Below are 19,240 nucleotides of genomic sequence, written 5' to 3'. Positions count from 1 at the left end.
CATATATTCTATTTTAATTGTTCATTACTTCTCTTGTAGTTTACTTATTTTCTTTCCTCCCTAGGCTATTTTCCCTGTTGGAGCCCTTAGGCTCATAGAATTATGCTTTTCCTAATTTTGAGAGAGAGAGAGAGAGAGAGAGAGAGAGAGAGAGAGGAGCCCTTGGGCTTATAGCATCTTGCTTTTCCAAATTTTGAGAGAGAGAGAGAGAGAGAGAGAGAGAGAGAGAGAGGAGCCCTTGGGCTTATAGCATCTTGCTTTTTCAAATTTTGAGAGAGAGAGAGAGAGAGAGAGAGAGAGAGGAGCCCTTGGGCTTATAGCATCTTGCTTTTCCAAATTTTGAGAGAGAGAGAGAGAGAGAGAGAGATAGAGAGAGAGAGAGAGAGAGAGAGAGAGAGAGGAGCCCTTGGGCTTATAGCATCTTGCTTTTCCAAATTTTGAGAGAGAGAGAGAGAGAGAGAGAGAGAGAGAGAGAGAGGAGCCCTTGGGCTTATAGCATCTTGCTTTTTCAAATTGAGAGAGAGAGAGAGAGAGAGAGAGAGGAGCCCTTGGGCTTATAGCATCTTGCTTTTCCAAATTTTGAGAGCAGAGAGAGAGAGAGAGAGAGAGGGGGGGTGTCTTATACCATCTTGCTTTTTCAAATTTTGTGAGAGAGAGAGAGAGAGAGAGAGAGAGAGAGGGGAGCCCTTGGGCTTATAGCATCTTGCTTTTTCAAATTTTGAGAGAGAGAGAGAGAGAGAGAGAGAGAGAGAGGGGGGGGCTTATAGCATCTTGCTTTTTCAAATTTAGAGAGAGAGAGAGAGAGAGAGAGAGAGAGAGAGAGGGGGGGGAGCCCTTGGGCTTATAGCATCTTGCTTTTCCAAATTTAGAGAGAGAGAGAGAGAGAGAGAGAGAGAGAGAGACAGGGGAGCCCTTGGCTTATAGCATCTTGCTTTTCCAAATTTTGAGAGAGAGAGAGAGAGAGAGAGAGAGAGAGAGAGAGAGAGCAGTACTTACTGTAGCTGGAACGCGGGTCGACAACACCACATCACTCCTGTGGAGAGAAACACATTAAGTAATTTGTCACAAAAATGGTTTCAACAGAATTCATTTTGAAAAACTACAATGGAACATAAACTAATTAATCAAGAGCTGCTTCTTTCATACAGAAGCATGTCTATATACATTGTCTCTGTTATATTCAGCCACTGTCCTTCAAATAGACAGAAAATAAACTTAGGAGCGTCATCCGTTTTTGTCTATTCGGAAAATCTATTAATTTTTGTAAAGAAATTTTAATTTTCTATCTATCTTTTGTCAGTTACGTTACGAAAAGTTAACATACGTCATTTGACACATGACGTCATTGCTCTGTAGTGTTATAAGACACATGGAGGATCAAGGCGGGATGCTAATGATAAAATTGGTGTCAGGAACTAAAGTAGCTTTAGTTCCGGATGTAATATAAAGCCATAACAAATGTAATCACTCTTGGAAGGGTATCAGATGCTCTAAGGCCTTGACAAAAGCCAAATTACAAACTAGGGAACACCTGATTATCTTCAGCATTTCTATTTAAATGTTTTTCCAAAAGATATTAAAAGAATATAGATAATATGGGAGTTTACCGCCCTTCGGCAAAACAGAAGCGTTCGCCTGGTTTCAGCGCGCAGAGATCCAAAAGCAGACTATGTTCTGGCAGAAATCACCGAGGAAACTTTCCCGGAATCTCCGATTGGTAAGCATGACAAAAGACTCACCATATACTGTATATGTAATACAGTAGTTGCTTTGAAAGCACTTCCTTACAGACCCAAAGAAAAAGACCTAAGTCCTTAGGCTCAGTCACACCGGACACAGAGAGCGTGGAGGTTGCAGGGAAGAGGTTCCAGTGTTAATCTTAAACTTGATACACCTTACGTGGGTTGCCACGCCAGACGAGCGGATAGGATTGACCCTCTGCAGTTGTCGCCGATCGGTATAGCACGATTTAAAATGCAGCGGCGGTTCCCAGCATTCTCACCCAAGATAATGCAACTCTCCATCAGATAATGACAGACATGGACAGAAGAAAAGCTTCGACTGCCGAATGGGATGCTAGAGAGTGGCGTTTCGGGTGTGGCCATGTGTAGCTTTGTTCGTTGCACAAGTTGCTCAACCGCCCAAGTCATGCCACTACTGTACCTCAATACTTAGCAGTCCAGTGTGATCTCACCCTTAGAAATACTCTTATTGAAAAGGCTTGTCTAGAGAAACAGTTTAGAGATGTCTCTGTGACCAACATGGAGTTTTTATGATAAAACAAAGTTTTGTGAATACTTACCTGGCAGTTATATATACATAGCTAATTATCTCTATTTCGGCAGAATTTTTCTAAAACTAGGCAACCGCCTTGTGGTGGTTGGGTGGTAACACCCGTTAAAGGGTGGTAGGAGGAATCATTCCCGTTTTCTGTTCTTCAGTTCATCTCTGCCGGCCGGATCGATAACACGTTGGTCCGTCATTAAGAGTTTTTCTTCGCTTTCCCTGCTCGGTGTACCAGTCTGCTTTTTTGGTGAAGTATTCTGATTTGGGGTTTTGGCGATCGTTGTATTTTGTTTTCTCTTAGCTTTTTTTTGCTGTTTTTCATTATGAGTGAAAAGAGTCATTACCGTATCTGTGCGAATGAGGAATGTAAGGTGAGACTACCCAAAATGGCGGTTGATCCTCACACTGTTTGTTCTCATTGTAGGGGTTTTGTTTGTGCCCTTGATAATAGGTGAGGGGAATGTAAGGTTTTGGATGAGAAAGATTGGTTAATTATGAAGCGCTATGTGCGTAAGCTAGAGCTCGATAGAGTTAGGAGAGCTTCTAGGTCTAAGTCTAAGTCTGTTAGTGGTAAGGAAGACGAACTTAGCGTAGATTTATCTATTGATCCTATTATTGATTCCTCTTTGGAAGTTGATCCTTCCCTTGAGGTAGTAACTCCTGCACCTCCTACAGGTTCCGTATCTACGGATGACCCTCGGTACGCTAGCCTGGCGGCCGAGTTGAAGGCCATTAAAGAACAGCTGGAGGCCTTTAAAGGTAAGGAAAGTGAAAGTGCTTGTGTTAGTGCAGTGGAGGTGGCGACCGACCGAATCTGTCATACCCCTAGGCCTAGACCTCTACCAAGCTCCCAGGACCAAGGGAGAAGGTACGTCGATGACCGAAAGGGGGTGAAAGGTACGTACCCTCGGTCAGCCGTCGCCTCAGACAGTCCTGTTGTCTATTCCCAGGCTGCTCTTGACCGTCACGGGAAAGACGAGTCGGATGTGTTGTTTTCTTCTCCGAATTCGTCCAGACGTAAATGGAAGTATGAAGCTTCAAGACCTACTAAGAGGAGATGGAACCGCGACGAACGGTCTCGTTCTTTCTCTCCCGGTTCTAGCAGTTATGAACCTTGTCCGTCGGAGGATGATTTCGACTCCGTGCCTGTGAAAAGGACGAAGCCTGCTGCCGAAGATACGAGTGTTATTCGTCAGCCCCCCCCCCTTCGGGTCCGCAAGACCCAGCTGATGTTGCTAAATCCTTTATGTCTGTCATGCAGGAACAACTTTTGACTTTAGTACAAGCCTTTAGCCGCCCTCACGCCCAGTCTGACAGACGTAAAGACGACTCGTTGCCGATTAAGAAGTCTGCTTCTAAGAGAGAACGGAGTTCTTCTTTAAAGAGAACTTCTCCCTCTCTACGCCAGGATGAGGAATGTGTGCTTTCGCCAGGCGATACTTCTTCGCGATACCAGGGCGATACGTTTTCTCGTTCTCGATACCGGGACGATACCTTATCGAACGACGCTGCTTCTCGTTCTCGATACCAAGACGATACTGCCTCCCGTTCGCTTCGACACGACGATACCTCCTCTCGTTCGCTTCGCCACGACGATACCTCCTCTCGTTCGCTTCGCCACGACGATACCTCCTCTCGTTCACGACGCCACGACGATACCGACCCTAGTTCTCGACGCCACGACGATACCGCCTCTCGTTCACGACGCCACGACGATACCGCCTCTCATTCTCGCCGCCACGACGATACCGCCTCTCATTCTCGCCGCCACAACGATACCGCCTCTCGCTCTCGACGACAGAACGACTCTGCCTCTCGTTCTCGGTCCCAGGGCGGTACCACCCTGCCTCTTCGGGACGATACTGCCTCTCGTTCCAAGGATTCTTCTAGCGCGGGACTCCAGGATGCAACCCGTCTTTTGCAGGATGATGCCTTTGATTTGCCCTTGTCGGGTTCTAAGGATCCTTCTCTTTCGAAGGATATTGCAGATGTGGATCAGGCCCTCGAGGATGTTTCTGATGACGATGATAATCCTGCCGACGCTGTGGGAGATTACAAAGTTCTCTCTCGCTCCCTTCTTGAACTTTTTGGAGAGGAATTCCAACCTGCTGCCCCTCAATCTCCTCAGTCCCAATTTAACAGAAAGAAGGCCAAGAAACAGTCGGCCTTCATCAAGATGAAACTGTCTATCTCCGCAAGGAAGGCTCTCTCGAAGATTGATGACTGGATGATGGAGCGGAGACAAACAGTTAAGACTTCCTTCTCGTTTCCACCAGCTCGTCTTGCTTCAAGAGCGGGTATGTGGTATGCAACTGGAGAACCTTTGGGTCTGGGAGTGCCTTCCTCCTCCAAGGGTGACTTCTCTGGTTTAGTGGACTCTGCTAGAAGGCATGCTCTCAACTCAGCCAAGGTCATGTGGTCAATGTCGGAGCTGGATCATCTCGTCAAAGGTATTTTTAGAGCCTTTGAGGTTTTTAGTTTCCTAGACTGGTCGCTTGGGACTCTCGCAAGGAAAACTGAACAGATGGATGGATCTAGGGACCTTACCAGCATTATGTCCTGTATGGATAAGGCCCTCAGAGATGGGGCGAATGAGTTGGCTGCTCTGTTCTCAGCTGGGGTCCTAAAGAAGAGAGCTCTGCTTTGCTCTTTTGCTTCTAGGTCTGTTACCAATGCTCAAAAGTCTGAGCTTCTTTACGCCCCCCTCTCTCAACATCTTTTTCCCGAGTCCCTGGTTAATGACATTACGCGTTCTCTGGCCCAAAAAGCCACCCAAGACCTTTTATCTCGTTCTGCTCGTAAGCCCTTTGCAGCCCCTCCTTCTTCTTTGAAACGGGAGGAAAGGAGATTCCAGCAGCCCTTTCGGGGCAGGACTACTTCAAGATCAGATTTTAGAGGGAGAAGGCAAGATTCAGGACCAAGATCTACCAGGGGTTCTTTCAGACCTCGCTCCAGGAAATGAAGTTCGTCTCCTCCAGACAGTAGGCGCAAGACTGTCAGGTTTTTGGCAGTCCTGGAAGAGGAGAGGGGCGGACACCTGGTCCCTCTCAGTCATCAAGGAAGGATACAAGATCCCCTTTCTGAAAAAACCTCCTCTCGCAGATGCTCCGCTGGCCTTAGTAGCCCGGTACTCAGATCCTGGGAAACAGAAGGCTCTAGTAGACCTTGTCAACCAAATGCTAGACAAGGGGGCGATAGAACCGGTTCGGGATCTAGTCTCCCCAGGCTTTTACAATCGCCTGTTTCTGGTCCCCAAGAACTCGGGCGGATGGAGACCCGTCCTGGATGTCAGCGCTCTCAACGTATTTGTGGAGAAGACAAAGTTCTCCATGGAGACGACTCAGTCGGTGATGGCGTCAGTACGTCCAGGGGACTGGATGGTGTCCCTCGACTTGCAGGACGCATATTTCCATGTCCCCATCCATCCGACTTCGAGGAAGTACCTGAGGTTTGTAATGGAGGGCAAGTGCTTCCAATTCAGAGCTCTTTGCTTCGGTCTCAGCACGGCTCCTCAAGTCTTCACCAGGGTAATGGCGAATGTGTCAGGTTGGCTGCATCAGGAAGGGATAAGGATATCCTTCTATCTGGACGATTGGCTGATTCGTTCACGATCGAGGGAGAAATGTCTGGAGGATTTACGGAAGACTTTTATGATGGCTCAGGATCTAGGCCTGGTCATCAACAGGGAGAAGTCTCAGATCAGACCGAATCAGACTATTCTCTATTTGGGGATAGTTCTGAATTCAGTTCTTTTTCGGGCTTCTCCCTCTCAGGAAAGACAGACCAAGTGTCTCGTAAAAGTCAGAACTTTCCTGGACAAGAAGAGATGCACAGCGAAGGAGTGGATGAGTTTGCTGGGGACTCTATCCTCCCTCGAACTGTTTGTCTCTCTGGGGAGACTCCACCTAAGGCCTCTTCAGCACTTTCTCTCGAAGACATGGAACAGAAAGATGCAGGAAGACTCCTTTTCCTTCCCCATTCCAATAGAAGTCAAGACTCTTCTAAAGTGGTGGCTAGACCCAACCTTGTTAGGGGAAGGGATCTCCTTACACAAGAAGAACCCAGACCTAGTGTTGTTTTCAGACGCATCAGAGTCAGGCTGGGGGGCAACACTAGGAAGCAAGGAGGTCTCAGGCTATTGGGAAGGAATTCAGCTGGGATGGCACATCAACAACAAGGAGCTGATGGCCATTTTTCTGGGGCTAAAGGCCTTCAAGGACTTGGTGTCTGGGAAGGTTGTGGAGGTCAACTCAGACAACACCACAGCTCTTGCTTACATCAGGAAGCAAGGAGGGACTCACTCTCTGTCTCTCTTCGAGACAGCAAGAGAGCTCCTTCTTTGGGCGAAGGAGAACAGGATAAGCCTGCTGACGAGGTTTGTTCAGGGACAGAAGAATGTGAGGGCGGACATGCTCAGCAGGAAAGGGCAGGTCCTTCCCACAGAATGGACCCTCAACCAACAGGTCTGTCAGAGTCTCTGGAGGCTGTGGGGGAGACCCCTCATCGATCTTTTCGCCTCCAATTTATCCAAGAGGATCCCCATCTATTGCTCCCTAGTTCCGGACAGAGAGGCAATAGCAGTAGACGCCTTTTTGATGGATTGGACGGGGATGGACACTTATGCTTTTCCCCCGTTCAAGATCATCAATCTGGTAGTCAGGAAATTCGCCCTCCTCGATTCAGGACGGATGATCCTGATAGCTCCGTTCTGGCCGGTGAGGGAATGGTTCACGGAGGTGGTGGACTTGTTGATGGACTTTCCAAGAAGCCTCCCTGCAAGTCCAAATCTGCTCAGACAACCCCACTTCGAGAGATATCATCAAAACCCCCTCGCTCTCAATCTGACTGCCTTCAGACTATCGAGAAGCTCGTCAGATCGAGAGGCTTTTCAGCGCAAGCTGCGAAAGCTATCGCCAGAGCGAGGAGGGTCTCTCAGTCCAAGTGGGAGACTTTTAGGGCTTGGTGTAGGAAGCACAAGATTTCCTCATCCTCTACCTCTGTGAGCCAGATTGCGGATTTCTTGTTGTACCTCAGACAGGACGCTAAGCTAGCTGTGTCCACTATCAAAGGGTACAAAAGTATGCTCTCTTCCGTCTGTCGGCATAGAGGCTTGGACTTGTCTCGCGACAAGGACTTACATGACCACTTGAAGTCTTTTGAGACGACCAAGCAGACCCAGTTAAAGCCCCCTTCTTGGAACCTTGATGTGGTTCTTAAATTTCTGTGCACCAAGAGATTTGAGCCCATCTCACAGGCTCCCCTTAGGGAGGTTACCAAGAAGACCCTCTTTCTTTTGGCCTTAGCAACAGCTAAAAGAGTTAGTGAAGTCCATGCAATTGAAAAATAGGTAGGCTTCAATCTGAATGGGGCAGTTTGTGCCTTGAGATTAGACTTTCTCGCTAAGAACGAGAACCCTTCTAAGCCCTGGCCGAGGACCTTTGAGGTTCCTAACTTGACCAACCTAGTGGGTCAAGAGCAAGAGAGGCTGCTCTGTCCAGTACGAGCCCTCAAGACCTACTTGGAAACTGAAGATTCTCTGGCAACAGAGGAATAGAAAAAGAGAGAAAACGGGACATGAAGAAGCATTCCAACTGCTCAACGCTTACTTGGGTCTCCATGAAAAGTTAATTGCATAAAATAAACAGAAAAATAGTTGGTAGAGATTGAAGACCGAGGCTTTGAAAATCCTCTACATTGGACATGTTGGATACTGTTTTGGAATGAAGGAGTAACATTCTGAATTCCTGAAGAATCAAATGAAATGGCATTGAAGTTCCAGTTTCTGAATAGGTCAGAAAAGAGCCGCTAACCGTTCCTGTTATGGCAAAGGCAACTTACAATAGACCAGCATTGAAGTTTCAGTTTCTGAATAGGTCAGAAAAGAGACGCTAACCGTTTCTGTTATGGCAAAGGCAACTTGCAATACTGTAGTCCAGCATTGAAGTTTCAGTTTCTGAATAGGTCAGAAAAGAGACGCTAACCGTTTCTGTTACGGCAAAGGCAACTTAAAATTATGTACATTAGTCCTTTGAATGTATAACATCTACTCTTTATGCTGTTGAGTCAGGACAGGATGAGAAGTAAACCAACAACCTGTACTTGAAACTTGTCGTAAACGTGAATAAGAGACGTACATTTCCTCCTAAGACAAGAAAGTCTCTCACAAATTCATGTATCATCATGGAAAATACTAAACTATGAATAAGAGGCAGTATAACAAAGAATTATACCAACTAACATAATAAAAAAGGAAAACAAATATGATACACAACTTTCTTTGACCATTTTCAAAAGACCTGTGGTGGCCAATGTGGTAGCGTCCCTGACTGGTGAACGCCACACTGGTGTTCAAGTCCCGCTCACACTCGGTTTCTTTGGTTGCTGCAACCTCACCATTCTTGTGAGCTAAGGATGGGGGGTTTGGGGGAGCCTATAGGTCTATCTACTGAGTCATCAGCAGCCATTACCTCGCCCTCTATGGTCAGTCTCTAGGGCATTGTCCTGCTTGATAGGGCAATGTCACTGTCCCTTGCCTCTGCCATTCATGAGCGGCCTTTAAACCTTCAAACTCACCTGACACTCCTTAACAGTTATCCCGCACGTGAAAGAATCCCCTACAAAGCAATCGAGTCCACAGCAATACTGTTGAACTTACAAAAGTTGTGTTCGACGCTTGGGGATAAGCCAGTGAGTTTCCCACGAGAGATTGGAACCACCAACCTAAGAATGATACGGACGTCCTATGTAAGAATACCGAGGCATCCAGATCAAACAAGGCACAGCAAATCAATAATAAAAGTGTACTACAGCAACCCAACAAAATATGTGCTATGCAGTACTGCAAGTGCATAAAACTTGCCAAAAGTCATATCTGTAACATGAAATGAAATAAAGAAGTATTTGGCGGTATTGGAAAGGAATGTGTGCAAATGCTGTACTGTAATATAAAAGCTTAAATAACCAGAAAGTTATCATTCTCCATAGCAAGACATGACATAGTAGAACTGAGCAAATACTGTGTAATAACAAACATGGTGGAGACATGAAAAGGAAGGCACTAATCAAAAACAGCGAGTTCCTTCATAGGTAGATGGTCCTAAAAATAGTATACATTAGAAAATATAAAAAGCCAAGAAATTAATCTTTGAATCATTTATAATTAATTTCCCTTTCCATGAAATATAAAGATTTGCCAGTATTGTTACATCACCATCATCTCCTCCTACGCCTATAGACGCAAAGGGCCTCGGTTAGATTTTGCCAGTCGTCTCTGTCTTGAGCTTTTAATTCAATACTTTTCTATTCATCATCTGCTACTTTGCACTCCATAGTCCTCAGCCACGTAGGTCTGGGTTATTCCAACTCTTCTAGTGCCTTGTGGCGCCCCAGTTAAATGTTTGGTGAACTAATCTCTCTTGGGAAGTGCGAAGAGCATTCCCAAACCATCTCCATCAACCCCTCATCATGATCTCATCAGCATATGGCATTCGAGTAATACAGTACATATTGCAAATTCACACCAACATGATCTCAATAAAATCATATGGACAAATATAACAGTAATTTATATAAATATTCTGCTGGTAATGAACCACCTTCTAATGTTTTCTTCCCCGATCAGAAAAGCAGTAGGATATGATGGAAAAAAGGGATAGATGAAGACAAGTCACCTGGACTTGAAGGCAGTTTATAAAGACATAGTAAAAGATAGAAGACAATAGGAAAGACAGAATATAAAATAGAAGAGAGTAGAGAGAGAGAACACAATTATAGTCTTAAATGCAAAGGGAAGACCAGACCTATGAAAGATGATGATGATGACGAATGAGAAAAAGCAAAGAGAGAGGAAATCGTATTCTCGGACTTACCTTATTCACTCATATCGCAGAAACACCACTCCCTGGGTTCTCACACTTTTGCCATCGCAGTGAGGTAAACTGCAAATAATAAGGAGAGATTTAATAGATAAAATGGAATGGTTGACAACTGAAAAGCAAAAAGATCTTTGATAAAGAAGAAAAGGATTGGGGCAATGAAAGAACAAGGACCTATCAAAGGAAAAATCAGGATTCTTTAACCCTTTTACCCCCAAAGGACGTACTGGTACGTTTCACAAAAGCCATCCCTTTACCCCCATGGACGTACAGGTACGTCCTTGCAAAAAAATGCTATAAAATTTTTTTTTTCATATTTTTTATATTTTTTTGAGAAAATTCAGGCATTTTCCAAGAGAATGAGACCAACCTGACCTCTATATGACAAAAATTAAGGCTGTTAGAGCAATTTAAGAAAAATATACTGCAAAATGTGCTGGGAAAAAAATAACCCCTTGGGGGTTAAGGGTTGGAAATTTCCAAATAGCCTGGGGGTAAAAGGGTTAAACTAATTTGTACTTTTCCTAACTATATAAACCAGAGTTCTTCAATACGAGTATGATTTCTATGTACCGTGTTAGGCGGTATACCTTAGCAATATATGTTTGCTAACAACTCCATAAGCGGATGAGCAACCTGGTGGAGTAACGAGAACTTTGGGTGCGGAGGAAATGCCCCCCTAAATCTGGATGAAGTCACTGGCAGCTGGGTGACGGATTGGGTTTAGGGCAATAGATAAGATATCTTTTCGGCTTCTACTCAATGCCTGGAGGATGATCTTACTGGAATTAGTATGGACCGGCAGGGGTCACTTGCCTTATTTAGATAGGCACTGCACATCACAAGGAACTGGCTATCCTTTGATGAATCTAGCCAATGATTCCTCGATGGATTTATTCAGTCTATGGAAAGCAAGAATGACAGAATGGCCACAAGTCCCCGTCGTAGCAGAGTGCTAAGACTCTCCCGCAAAATCTAACAGAGGCCCTATGCGTCAATAGGCGTAGGAGGAGATGATGATGATGACGATTTGTATGAAGATGCTGACTCAGCCGTTTAAATTCATTGCGAGGTTATGGAAATTACTGATGAATGACGGGTTAGCCCCGCCCACCAGAAAGGATACTAAGCAACCAATTTCTACTTAAACTAGGACTTGCAAGGCACTTAAAGCAGCAAGTGAAACTTGAAGACCTTTAAAATTTGTGATTTGTTCCGACACAGATACAAATTATCATATTTTAATAGTCTCTACCCATGAAGCAACAGAGATGTCAGTATGTTGCAGAAGCTCTACATGTGGGACTGGCAAAGCAGACTGAGCCATACGAGAAGATCCCTTGGAACTTCTGTCAGGAGCATTAGCAGGTCAGGGTACCATTCTGCTTGTGGCCATTTGGGAGCCACCAGGGTCAACCTGAGATCTGGTTTATCAGAAATCTGTTGATTACAGTACTGTACTCTTCGAATGAGGCAAAACAGAAGAAAAGCATAATTGCTGCAGTTGTCCCAAAGGTGTTGGAAGGCATCCTCTAAATCTCCTGCTGAGTCTGGGATTGGTGAACAGTAATTGACAGAGAACCGAACAAAGTCAGCAGCTTCTTCGTTAGTAGAGGATGGAGCAATCACTCCGCTCCTACCACCCTACCCTGGCAACTGAGCTTGTCGGCGATCACATTCCTTTGGTCCTGAATGAATCTTGCTAACAGCTCCACCGAGTTGTCCAGCGCAAAGGTGCTGTGAAACAGTACCTCCTTGCTCGTTGACGTAGGCCGTTACAATGTTGTTGTGGCTCATCAAAGCCTCCGAGTGGTCTATCAAATGGTGTTGAAATGACTCCAGGACCAGCATCACTGCTCTCATTTCTAAGCCGTTGATGTGCGGATGTTTTCCCTCCTAGGACCAACACCCACAGGCAATCTCATTCCTCAGGTGTGTACCTCACCCTTCATTTGATGTACAGTATCCGTCTATAGAAGCATCTTCCAAGGAGAGCACTCTGAGGAAGATCCCTTCAGCAGATCTTCCCTTACTTCCAGGTGATCAACTGGTACCAAGAGTTGAGGGGTATCTGTGGCTGCCAGCCAGTGTCTTCAGGTACCATTGGAAGGAACACTGACAGAGTCGCCCGTGAGGCACTTCTCTAGGGACAAGTGGCGTACGAGTACCTTTGGCCTTGTCTTACCCGGATAAATTGTTTGCTGCGCCACTTTCCTGAGTCTGCCGATGCAACTCTCCGAAGGAAATATCTCCGCCTTCCTTGTGTCCACCAGCATACGCAGGTATCCCATCCTCCAGTTGGGCTCGAGGCTGGACTTAAGATTTATCATGATGCCCACACCATGAAAAAACACAAGAAGTATGTCTCTGCGCTGGAGAGGCTGACATCGGAAGGACAGTATCAGCCAGACGTTGCAGTAACTTAGCGAACGAAAGCCGTTGGCATGAGCCAAGGCTGAAACAGAGCGAAGATTTGCGTGAACACATGGGGGACAGTCGACAGTCCAAAGCATAGGACTTTGAATTGGAAGCCTTTCCCTCGAGGATGCAATGGAAGACCTTCCTGTTGGACCGTTGGACTGGGATCTGAAATTATACATCCTTCGGATCCAGGGACGGCATGAAATCGTTCCTCCTTATTGCTGACCGAACAGTGTACTCCATCTTGAACGGAGTATGTCGTATGAACTTTTTCAAGGGGGAGAGATACATGATCGGTCTCCAGCGCCCCAGTGCCATCTCCACTAGGAAAAGCCCAGAAATCTGTCCCACATGATCTGAAGCATGCCGTTGTCCAACATCTTCCTTACCTCTATACAGTATCCATGTGAAACGAGGGGGAGTGCCAATGGATGAAATACTGTAGCCACACCGTAAAAGGGGATTTCTGGCCCTAGACCTTTCTGGCCCCTCTTCTGGTTTAACCATAAACCATAATGGTGTTGAAAGATAGGAGCAGTATCTACACACAAGCAGAAATCTGAGGATGTGTAGGAGCTGGTCTGGGTCTTGGTCCTGTCGAAGATTTTTAAAGGCCAGATTTTAATGATCCCAGAGCCGATACTTTGGGGGTAGGCCAGGAGGTGCTACGACTTTTGAAGTTCACTACTCAGTGATAAAAAGAGACCCGACTCGTTTTCCTCCACCTTTCCACCGCGTTGTCAACTTCTCGGGCTGGAAACAGAACCTGCCTCTGTTCTACTAGTGAGTTGCAAAGTGTTAGTGCTTCTCTTTACAGTACCTTAACCTTTTCCTTAGTATTGAACCCACCGAGTCATGAAAAGATCGTGCTCTAGGTGCACAATCTCCCAATGGAGATGCCAGGAGTTAGTGTCGTGATGACCACATCATTTAGGAGGAGAGAAGGACTTGATCCCTCAGGGAGGGTTCTGAGGATAAGATACTAAAAGACTTGCTTGCTCTTAAAGAGTTCTTATGCCAGGAAATCTGAGCCTAAGAACTGGGCCAGTTCTAACCAGGGAAGCTCTAATGAATGCTTTAATGCTTGAGAGGCACCAGAGTGCCTGTCAATGACAGTGTTGCCTTCTTTTACTTTGTTTCTCGATGCCTCCCCTAGGCTGTTCTGCAGCCTAATTCAAGGCTAAGAACTTCACAAAGGTACACACAGTCTTTGGTTTCTATGCTTTCGCTGGTGTGTGCCTGTAGGACCTTTCGTCTCCCTCAATTCGTCTTCCAGATGAGGAGACTGTCATTCATGTCCATCTTTCACCTCCTGTTTTACTAGTTTGAAGGGCATCCCTATGACCAGCATTCCCTATACCTTTGAAGGGCTTACGCCATCCCGTCGGATCGGACTAACTCAGTACAATGGTTTGGAGAATGCATCCATGAAGAGGTGGCCATAGGCGAATCGTGATGTGAACAACGATCACGTCCTTATAATGACTGCCTACTTCATGGCGTTCTCTGCTTCAGATGGTACTGCCTATCCTGATTGAAGCACACACCTACCTTTAGGACCAAGCTGGTGGCTTGTCATTACAAGACGAGTGCCTACGTGATTGACGGTCCTGAATGGGTGAACGATTACTCTCGTACGAGCATTCTCCGGTGCGAGAATGCAAGTGCTTGCACAAGCGCATTCGGGCAGACGTGCCTATTTGTAATGTCAAAATACTGATGACAGATCGTGACCCAACACTCACAGGTGTATATTTATCTACAGGAAAATGAGTTGTGCTCGTCTGGACTGGAAGGAGAGCTACATGTGATGAGTGCCCACGCTCCTTTGAGCTATCTCGGGAGAAGTGCTCGTGCGCAAAGAAGATTGCCCTATGGCATAAAGGAGCTTGTGCTCCAGAGAGCAAGCTTCTTTAGAGAGGCATGTGCGAACAGTTGGGCGTGATGAAGAGGCGTGTCGCAGATTTCCTGGAGAGTACGAATTGTGCTATTGAGGGCCGTTAAAAGTTGAGGGTATTATTTGTGACCGAATGGGAAAGCGGGATGGAAGCTTGAGTTCAGGAAAACGTGATGAACGAGTCTGTAGAGGTGAGCAGGCCTGAGATGAGATATGCATTAAGGGTGAGTGTGATGAGGGCGCGAGAGTTCTTGCGTGCGATTAGAGACCAAAGCGAAGGTGGATGGACTGTATCAAGGATGACCTTCAATCAAAGGGATTAACCGGCAATGAAGTGTGGGACAGAGGTAGATGGAGAACGCTGGCCAGAAACCTCGACCCTACGTAAGAGTAGGAAAGGATGCAGACAAAAAGAAAAAAAATGGTGAACGTGTTGGGCGTTCGTACATAGAAGAGCTCAAAGGGTACGCCAGTATAGGTAAGCACGACAGGCGCATGTCAGAGAAATATGATAGAACAGCATGCCCGATTGTACCCTCAAGCAAGAGAACTATAATCCAAGATAGCGGAGGACCATGGTACAGAAGCTATGGCACTACCTAAGACTAGAGAACAATGGTTTGAATTTAGAGTGTCCACCTAGAAGAGCTGCTTACCATAGCTACAGAGTCTCTTCTACCCTTACCAAGAAAGTAGCCGCTGAACAACTAGTTAACCCCTTGGATGATGAAGAATTGTTTGGTAATATCAATGTTGTCAGGTGTATGAGGAGAGGAGAATGTGGAAAGAATGGGACAGACTATTCGGTGTGCGTAGGCAAAGGAAACGTAGGCTGTAACCAGAGAGAGGGATCCAATATAGTACTGTCTGGCCAGTCTTAGGACCCAATAACTCTCTAGCGGTAGTATCTCAACGTGCAATTAAGTTCTATTGAATGAGTTTTCCAATTGTATTTATGTTTATCTTTAGGGATGAATAAATCAAACCAGTTTCCAATACTGGTAGAACCAAGACATGAGTTTATTTCAAGAGATGGAAGAGTTATCGATAGACTGAATTCTTATCCTTTGCACATAATAAAGACAAAATGCGTCCTTCGTAACACTTATTTCTTATGACAAGCTCAGTTAGTTTACTTAATTACTTTATCAAGATTATTCTAGGTTTCCTAATTTCCTTTTCTAACTGGGCTATCTTTCCCTGTTGGAGCCCTTATGGGGCTTAAAGCATCCTGCTTTTCCAACTGTGTTTGTAGCTTAGCTAGTAATAATACATACATCCATATACCAAGGCACTTCCCCCAATTTTGGAGGGTAGCCAACATCAACAAATGAAACAAAACAAAAAGGGGACCTCTCCTCTCTACGTTCCTCCCAGCCTGACAAGGGACTCAACTGAGTTCGGCTTGTACTGCTAGGGTGCCACAGCCCACCCTCCCCCGTTATCCACCACAGATGAAGATTCATAACGCTGAATCCCCTGCTGCTGCTACCTCCGCGGTCATCCAAGGCACCGGAGGAAGCAGCAGGGCCTACCGGAACTGCATCACAATCGCTCGCCATTCATTCCTATTTCTAGTATTAATAATAATACTGTAATAAAAACCATAATAATAAAACTGTAACAATAATAATATACAAATAATTCATACCAATTTCAAATGTACGTCAACATGACTGTAAAAATATTTTCCCAATAGTGCTATACTAAATTTCGCAAGTATGCATACAGAAAGTCCTCAGATTACAAACATTTGAATACTTATTTTAGAATGATTTATTGTTAATTTGTTCTCTTCATTTATTTATTTCCTTATTTCCTTTCCTTACTGGGCTATTTTTCCCTGTTGGAGCCCCTGGGCTTATAGCATCTTGCTTTTCCAACTAGGGTTGTAGCTTGGATAGTAATACAGTAATAATAATAATAATAATATACAAACACAAATCAAATGAAAAATAACAAAGGTAAGATAAAGATATATTGTAAAACAATATTGTATAATTTAATACAGTAGGCAAAATAACACTTGCAACAACCTGATATCTTTTTCATATGAAACCCAACTACTGTACTGTATTTGTTAACTTCTGTAGCAGGAACTGATAGGCTTGGAAATCAGGTTAGGTCTCCCCTAGGCCAAAATTTAACAAAGTTCTACTTAACCCTTTTACCCCCAAAGGACGTACTGGTACGTTTCACAAAACCCATCTCTTTACCCCCATGGACGTACCGGTACGTCCTTGCAAAAAAATGCTATAAAAAATTTTTTCCCATATTTTTGATAATTTTTTTTAAAAATTCAGGCTTTTTCTAAGAGAATGAGACCAACCTGACCTCTCTATGACAAATATTAAGGCTGTTAAAGCAATTTTAAAAAAATATACTGCAAAATGTGCTGGGAAAAAAATAACCCCTTGGGGGTTAAGGGTTGGAAATTTCCAAAGAGCCTGGGGGTAAAAGGGTTAAGTTTGTAGGTTTGAGAACCTACTGTATTTGTTATGAAATTCTGCACACTGTACTACAGTTTAGAAATCCATACACTATATTTGTACAACCTTATGTCAAATTGCCCTACTTGCCTATTTGAAAACCTGTCAGATTCTGAATAAAACAAAACTCTATGGCAAGACTTTATAGACTTTACATAAATGAACATGCAAATACCAAGAGACTGCTAATCCATTTTTTTTCTGCCCGTAAATTAAATATCTCCATTAATGGGAGAAGTACAAGAGGAAGGCCAAGATTTGGGTGGATGGATGGTGTGAAGAAAGCTCTGGGTGATAGGAGGATAGATGTGAGAGAGGCAAGAGAGCGTGCTAGAAATAGGAATGAATGGCGAGCGATTGTGACGCAGTTCCGGTAGGCCCTGCTGCTTCCTCCGGTGCCTTAGATGACCGCGGAGGTAGCAGCAGTAGGGGATTCAGCATTATGAAGCTTCATCTGTGGTGGATAATGTGGGAGGTTGGGCTGTGGCACCCTAGCAGTACCAGCTGAACTCGGTTGAGTCCCTGGTTAGGCTGAAGGAACGTAGAGAGTAGAGGTCCCCTTTTTGTCTTGTTTCTTGTTGATGTCGGCTACCCCCCAAAATTGGGGGAAGTGCCTTTGGTATATGTATGTATGTATTAATGGGAAATACATACACAAACAATGTAGTAATGTCATAAAATGTATTGTAAACAAACCGACTTTAATTTCACAGCATTATGAATAATTATGATAACAGAATGCTGTACCAGTGTATGCAACCCGCCATAACTAACGGCTACATATTTAGACAAATATGCACACACACAGATTCAAACCTTCCCACCCCCTCCCCCTTTCCTAACTACCACACGGCAATTTGGGTAAATTGTGGGATATTGCGGTTCATGAATATACATCTCAGGGTATGACTACTACCACTCCCTCCACCAGAGGGACGGGAAAAGACCGTGCAGTCAGTTGCTCTTCAATATATTGGGGAGATGCTATATATATATTTCTTACCAAGCACTAAATTAACTTCCCATATAATGACTGGTCTTATTTCAGCAAACAAGCAGCCGATTTGCAAATACCACCTCAACTAACGACGCTGTTAAAATAAATCCGCAAAGCCCGACCTAAATTACCTGATAGATTAAGGGATACATTCGTGCAATCTCATTAGGCTAAAGAAAAAGCTGTTTGCACATGGGGGGAGGGTTAGATATGGTGCAGCCAGAGATTTTAGCTCTCTGGAAGCTTCATAAACATTATAGAGACAGTACATTAAGTGCAAGTAGTGGTGCAGCCACATCAAAGCTATTCAAATGGGGTCCGGGTTTGTAATGGATGCTCGACAACAACTAAGCAGATGTGCATTCTCGTTATGCTTTGTGTGGAATACCGGTAAACAACTAACTGCAGATGCTCATACGAACATTTGGAAGCTTCTGCAACAATTAGACGATGTTCATTCAACATATGCATACGAAGAAGTTCCTACAAACATTCGGAAGCTTCTGCAGTGGTTGGACGACATTCGTTTAACATATGCATACGAAGAAGTTCCTACAAACATTCGGAAGCTTCTGCAGTGGTTGGACGACATTCGTTTAACATATGCATACGAAGAAGTTCCTACAAACATTCGGAAGCTTCTGCAACAATTAGACGACGTTCGTTCAACATATGCATACGAAGATACAAAAACAAATTCAACTGAAATCATACATGATAACATTTCAGTAGAGTCACACCCCGCCAATACAGTTTGCCAATACATGGGAACTTTATGTTTTTCCCTTTTTGTGAGCGAAGCGAGCATACAGCGCGGCAAAAACCATTGGATTTCGGAATATTTCAATAATCCTTAATGGTTTTAACTGCACCGTGTGCTCGCTTCACTCGGAAAAAAATAACATAAACCTATGTATTGGCAATACATAAATTTCAGATATTGTATCAAAAGCTCATAATGAACTGTAATAAAACAATATGTAATCTAATGCAGTGAGAAAGATGTCGTTTGCAATATGAAACGGGACGATTTGTTGACATTCGCAGTTGAAAATCATATACATGGGAGTTCGGTTAAGCCTACCCTAGGACAAAATTCAACAGAATTTGACTTAGAAACAGCTTCTTGGAACCTACTCACTTTGTAAGTTAAGGTCTGTCTGTACTCTAACCGAAGACAATGCCTGACGGGATCTGGCCTACGTTTCCTTAGCGAGAAATGCACTGGATTACAGTACGTGGAGCCTTTGTATATAAGCGGACAGTTCCTCAAGTT

At 44.5% G+C, this 19,240-nt stretch overlaps 1 protein-coding gene across 6 annotated transcripts in view; it reads right to left on the bottom strand.

Annotated features, from left to right (window-relative positions):
• LOC137637640 (tripartite motif-containing protein 2-like) overlaps nt 1–19,240 on the bottom strand; it is a 78,393-nt gene that overhangs the window by 58,025 nt on the left and 1,128 nt on the right. For all 6 annotated transcript variants that reach the window (XM_068369786.1, XM_068369787.1, XM_068369788.1 and 3 more), the window contains exons 2-3: nt 10,155–10,223; nt 997–1,033 (exon numbers count right to left, since the gene is read on the bottom strand). Coding sequence is in view for 2 of the 6 variants with exons in the window: in XM_068369790.1 (XP_068225891.1) it covers nt 997–1,028 (32 nt within the window). In the remaining 4 variants the exon portion in view is untranslated. The remainder of the gene's footprint in view (nt 1–996; nt 1,034–10,154; nt 10,224–19,240) is intronic.

The sequence above is a fragment of the Palaemon carinicauda genome, unplaced genomic scaffold (genome assembly GCF_036898095.1).
Source record: "Palaemon carinicauda isolate YSFRI2023 unplaced genomic scaffold, ASM3689809v2 scaffold9, whole genome shotgun sequence".
NCBI lineage: Eukaryota > Metazoa > Arthropoda > Malacostraca > Decapoda > Palaemonidae > Palaemon > Palaemon carinicauda.
This window is presented reverse-complemented; position numbering and strand designations above follow the sequence as displayed.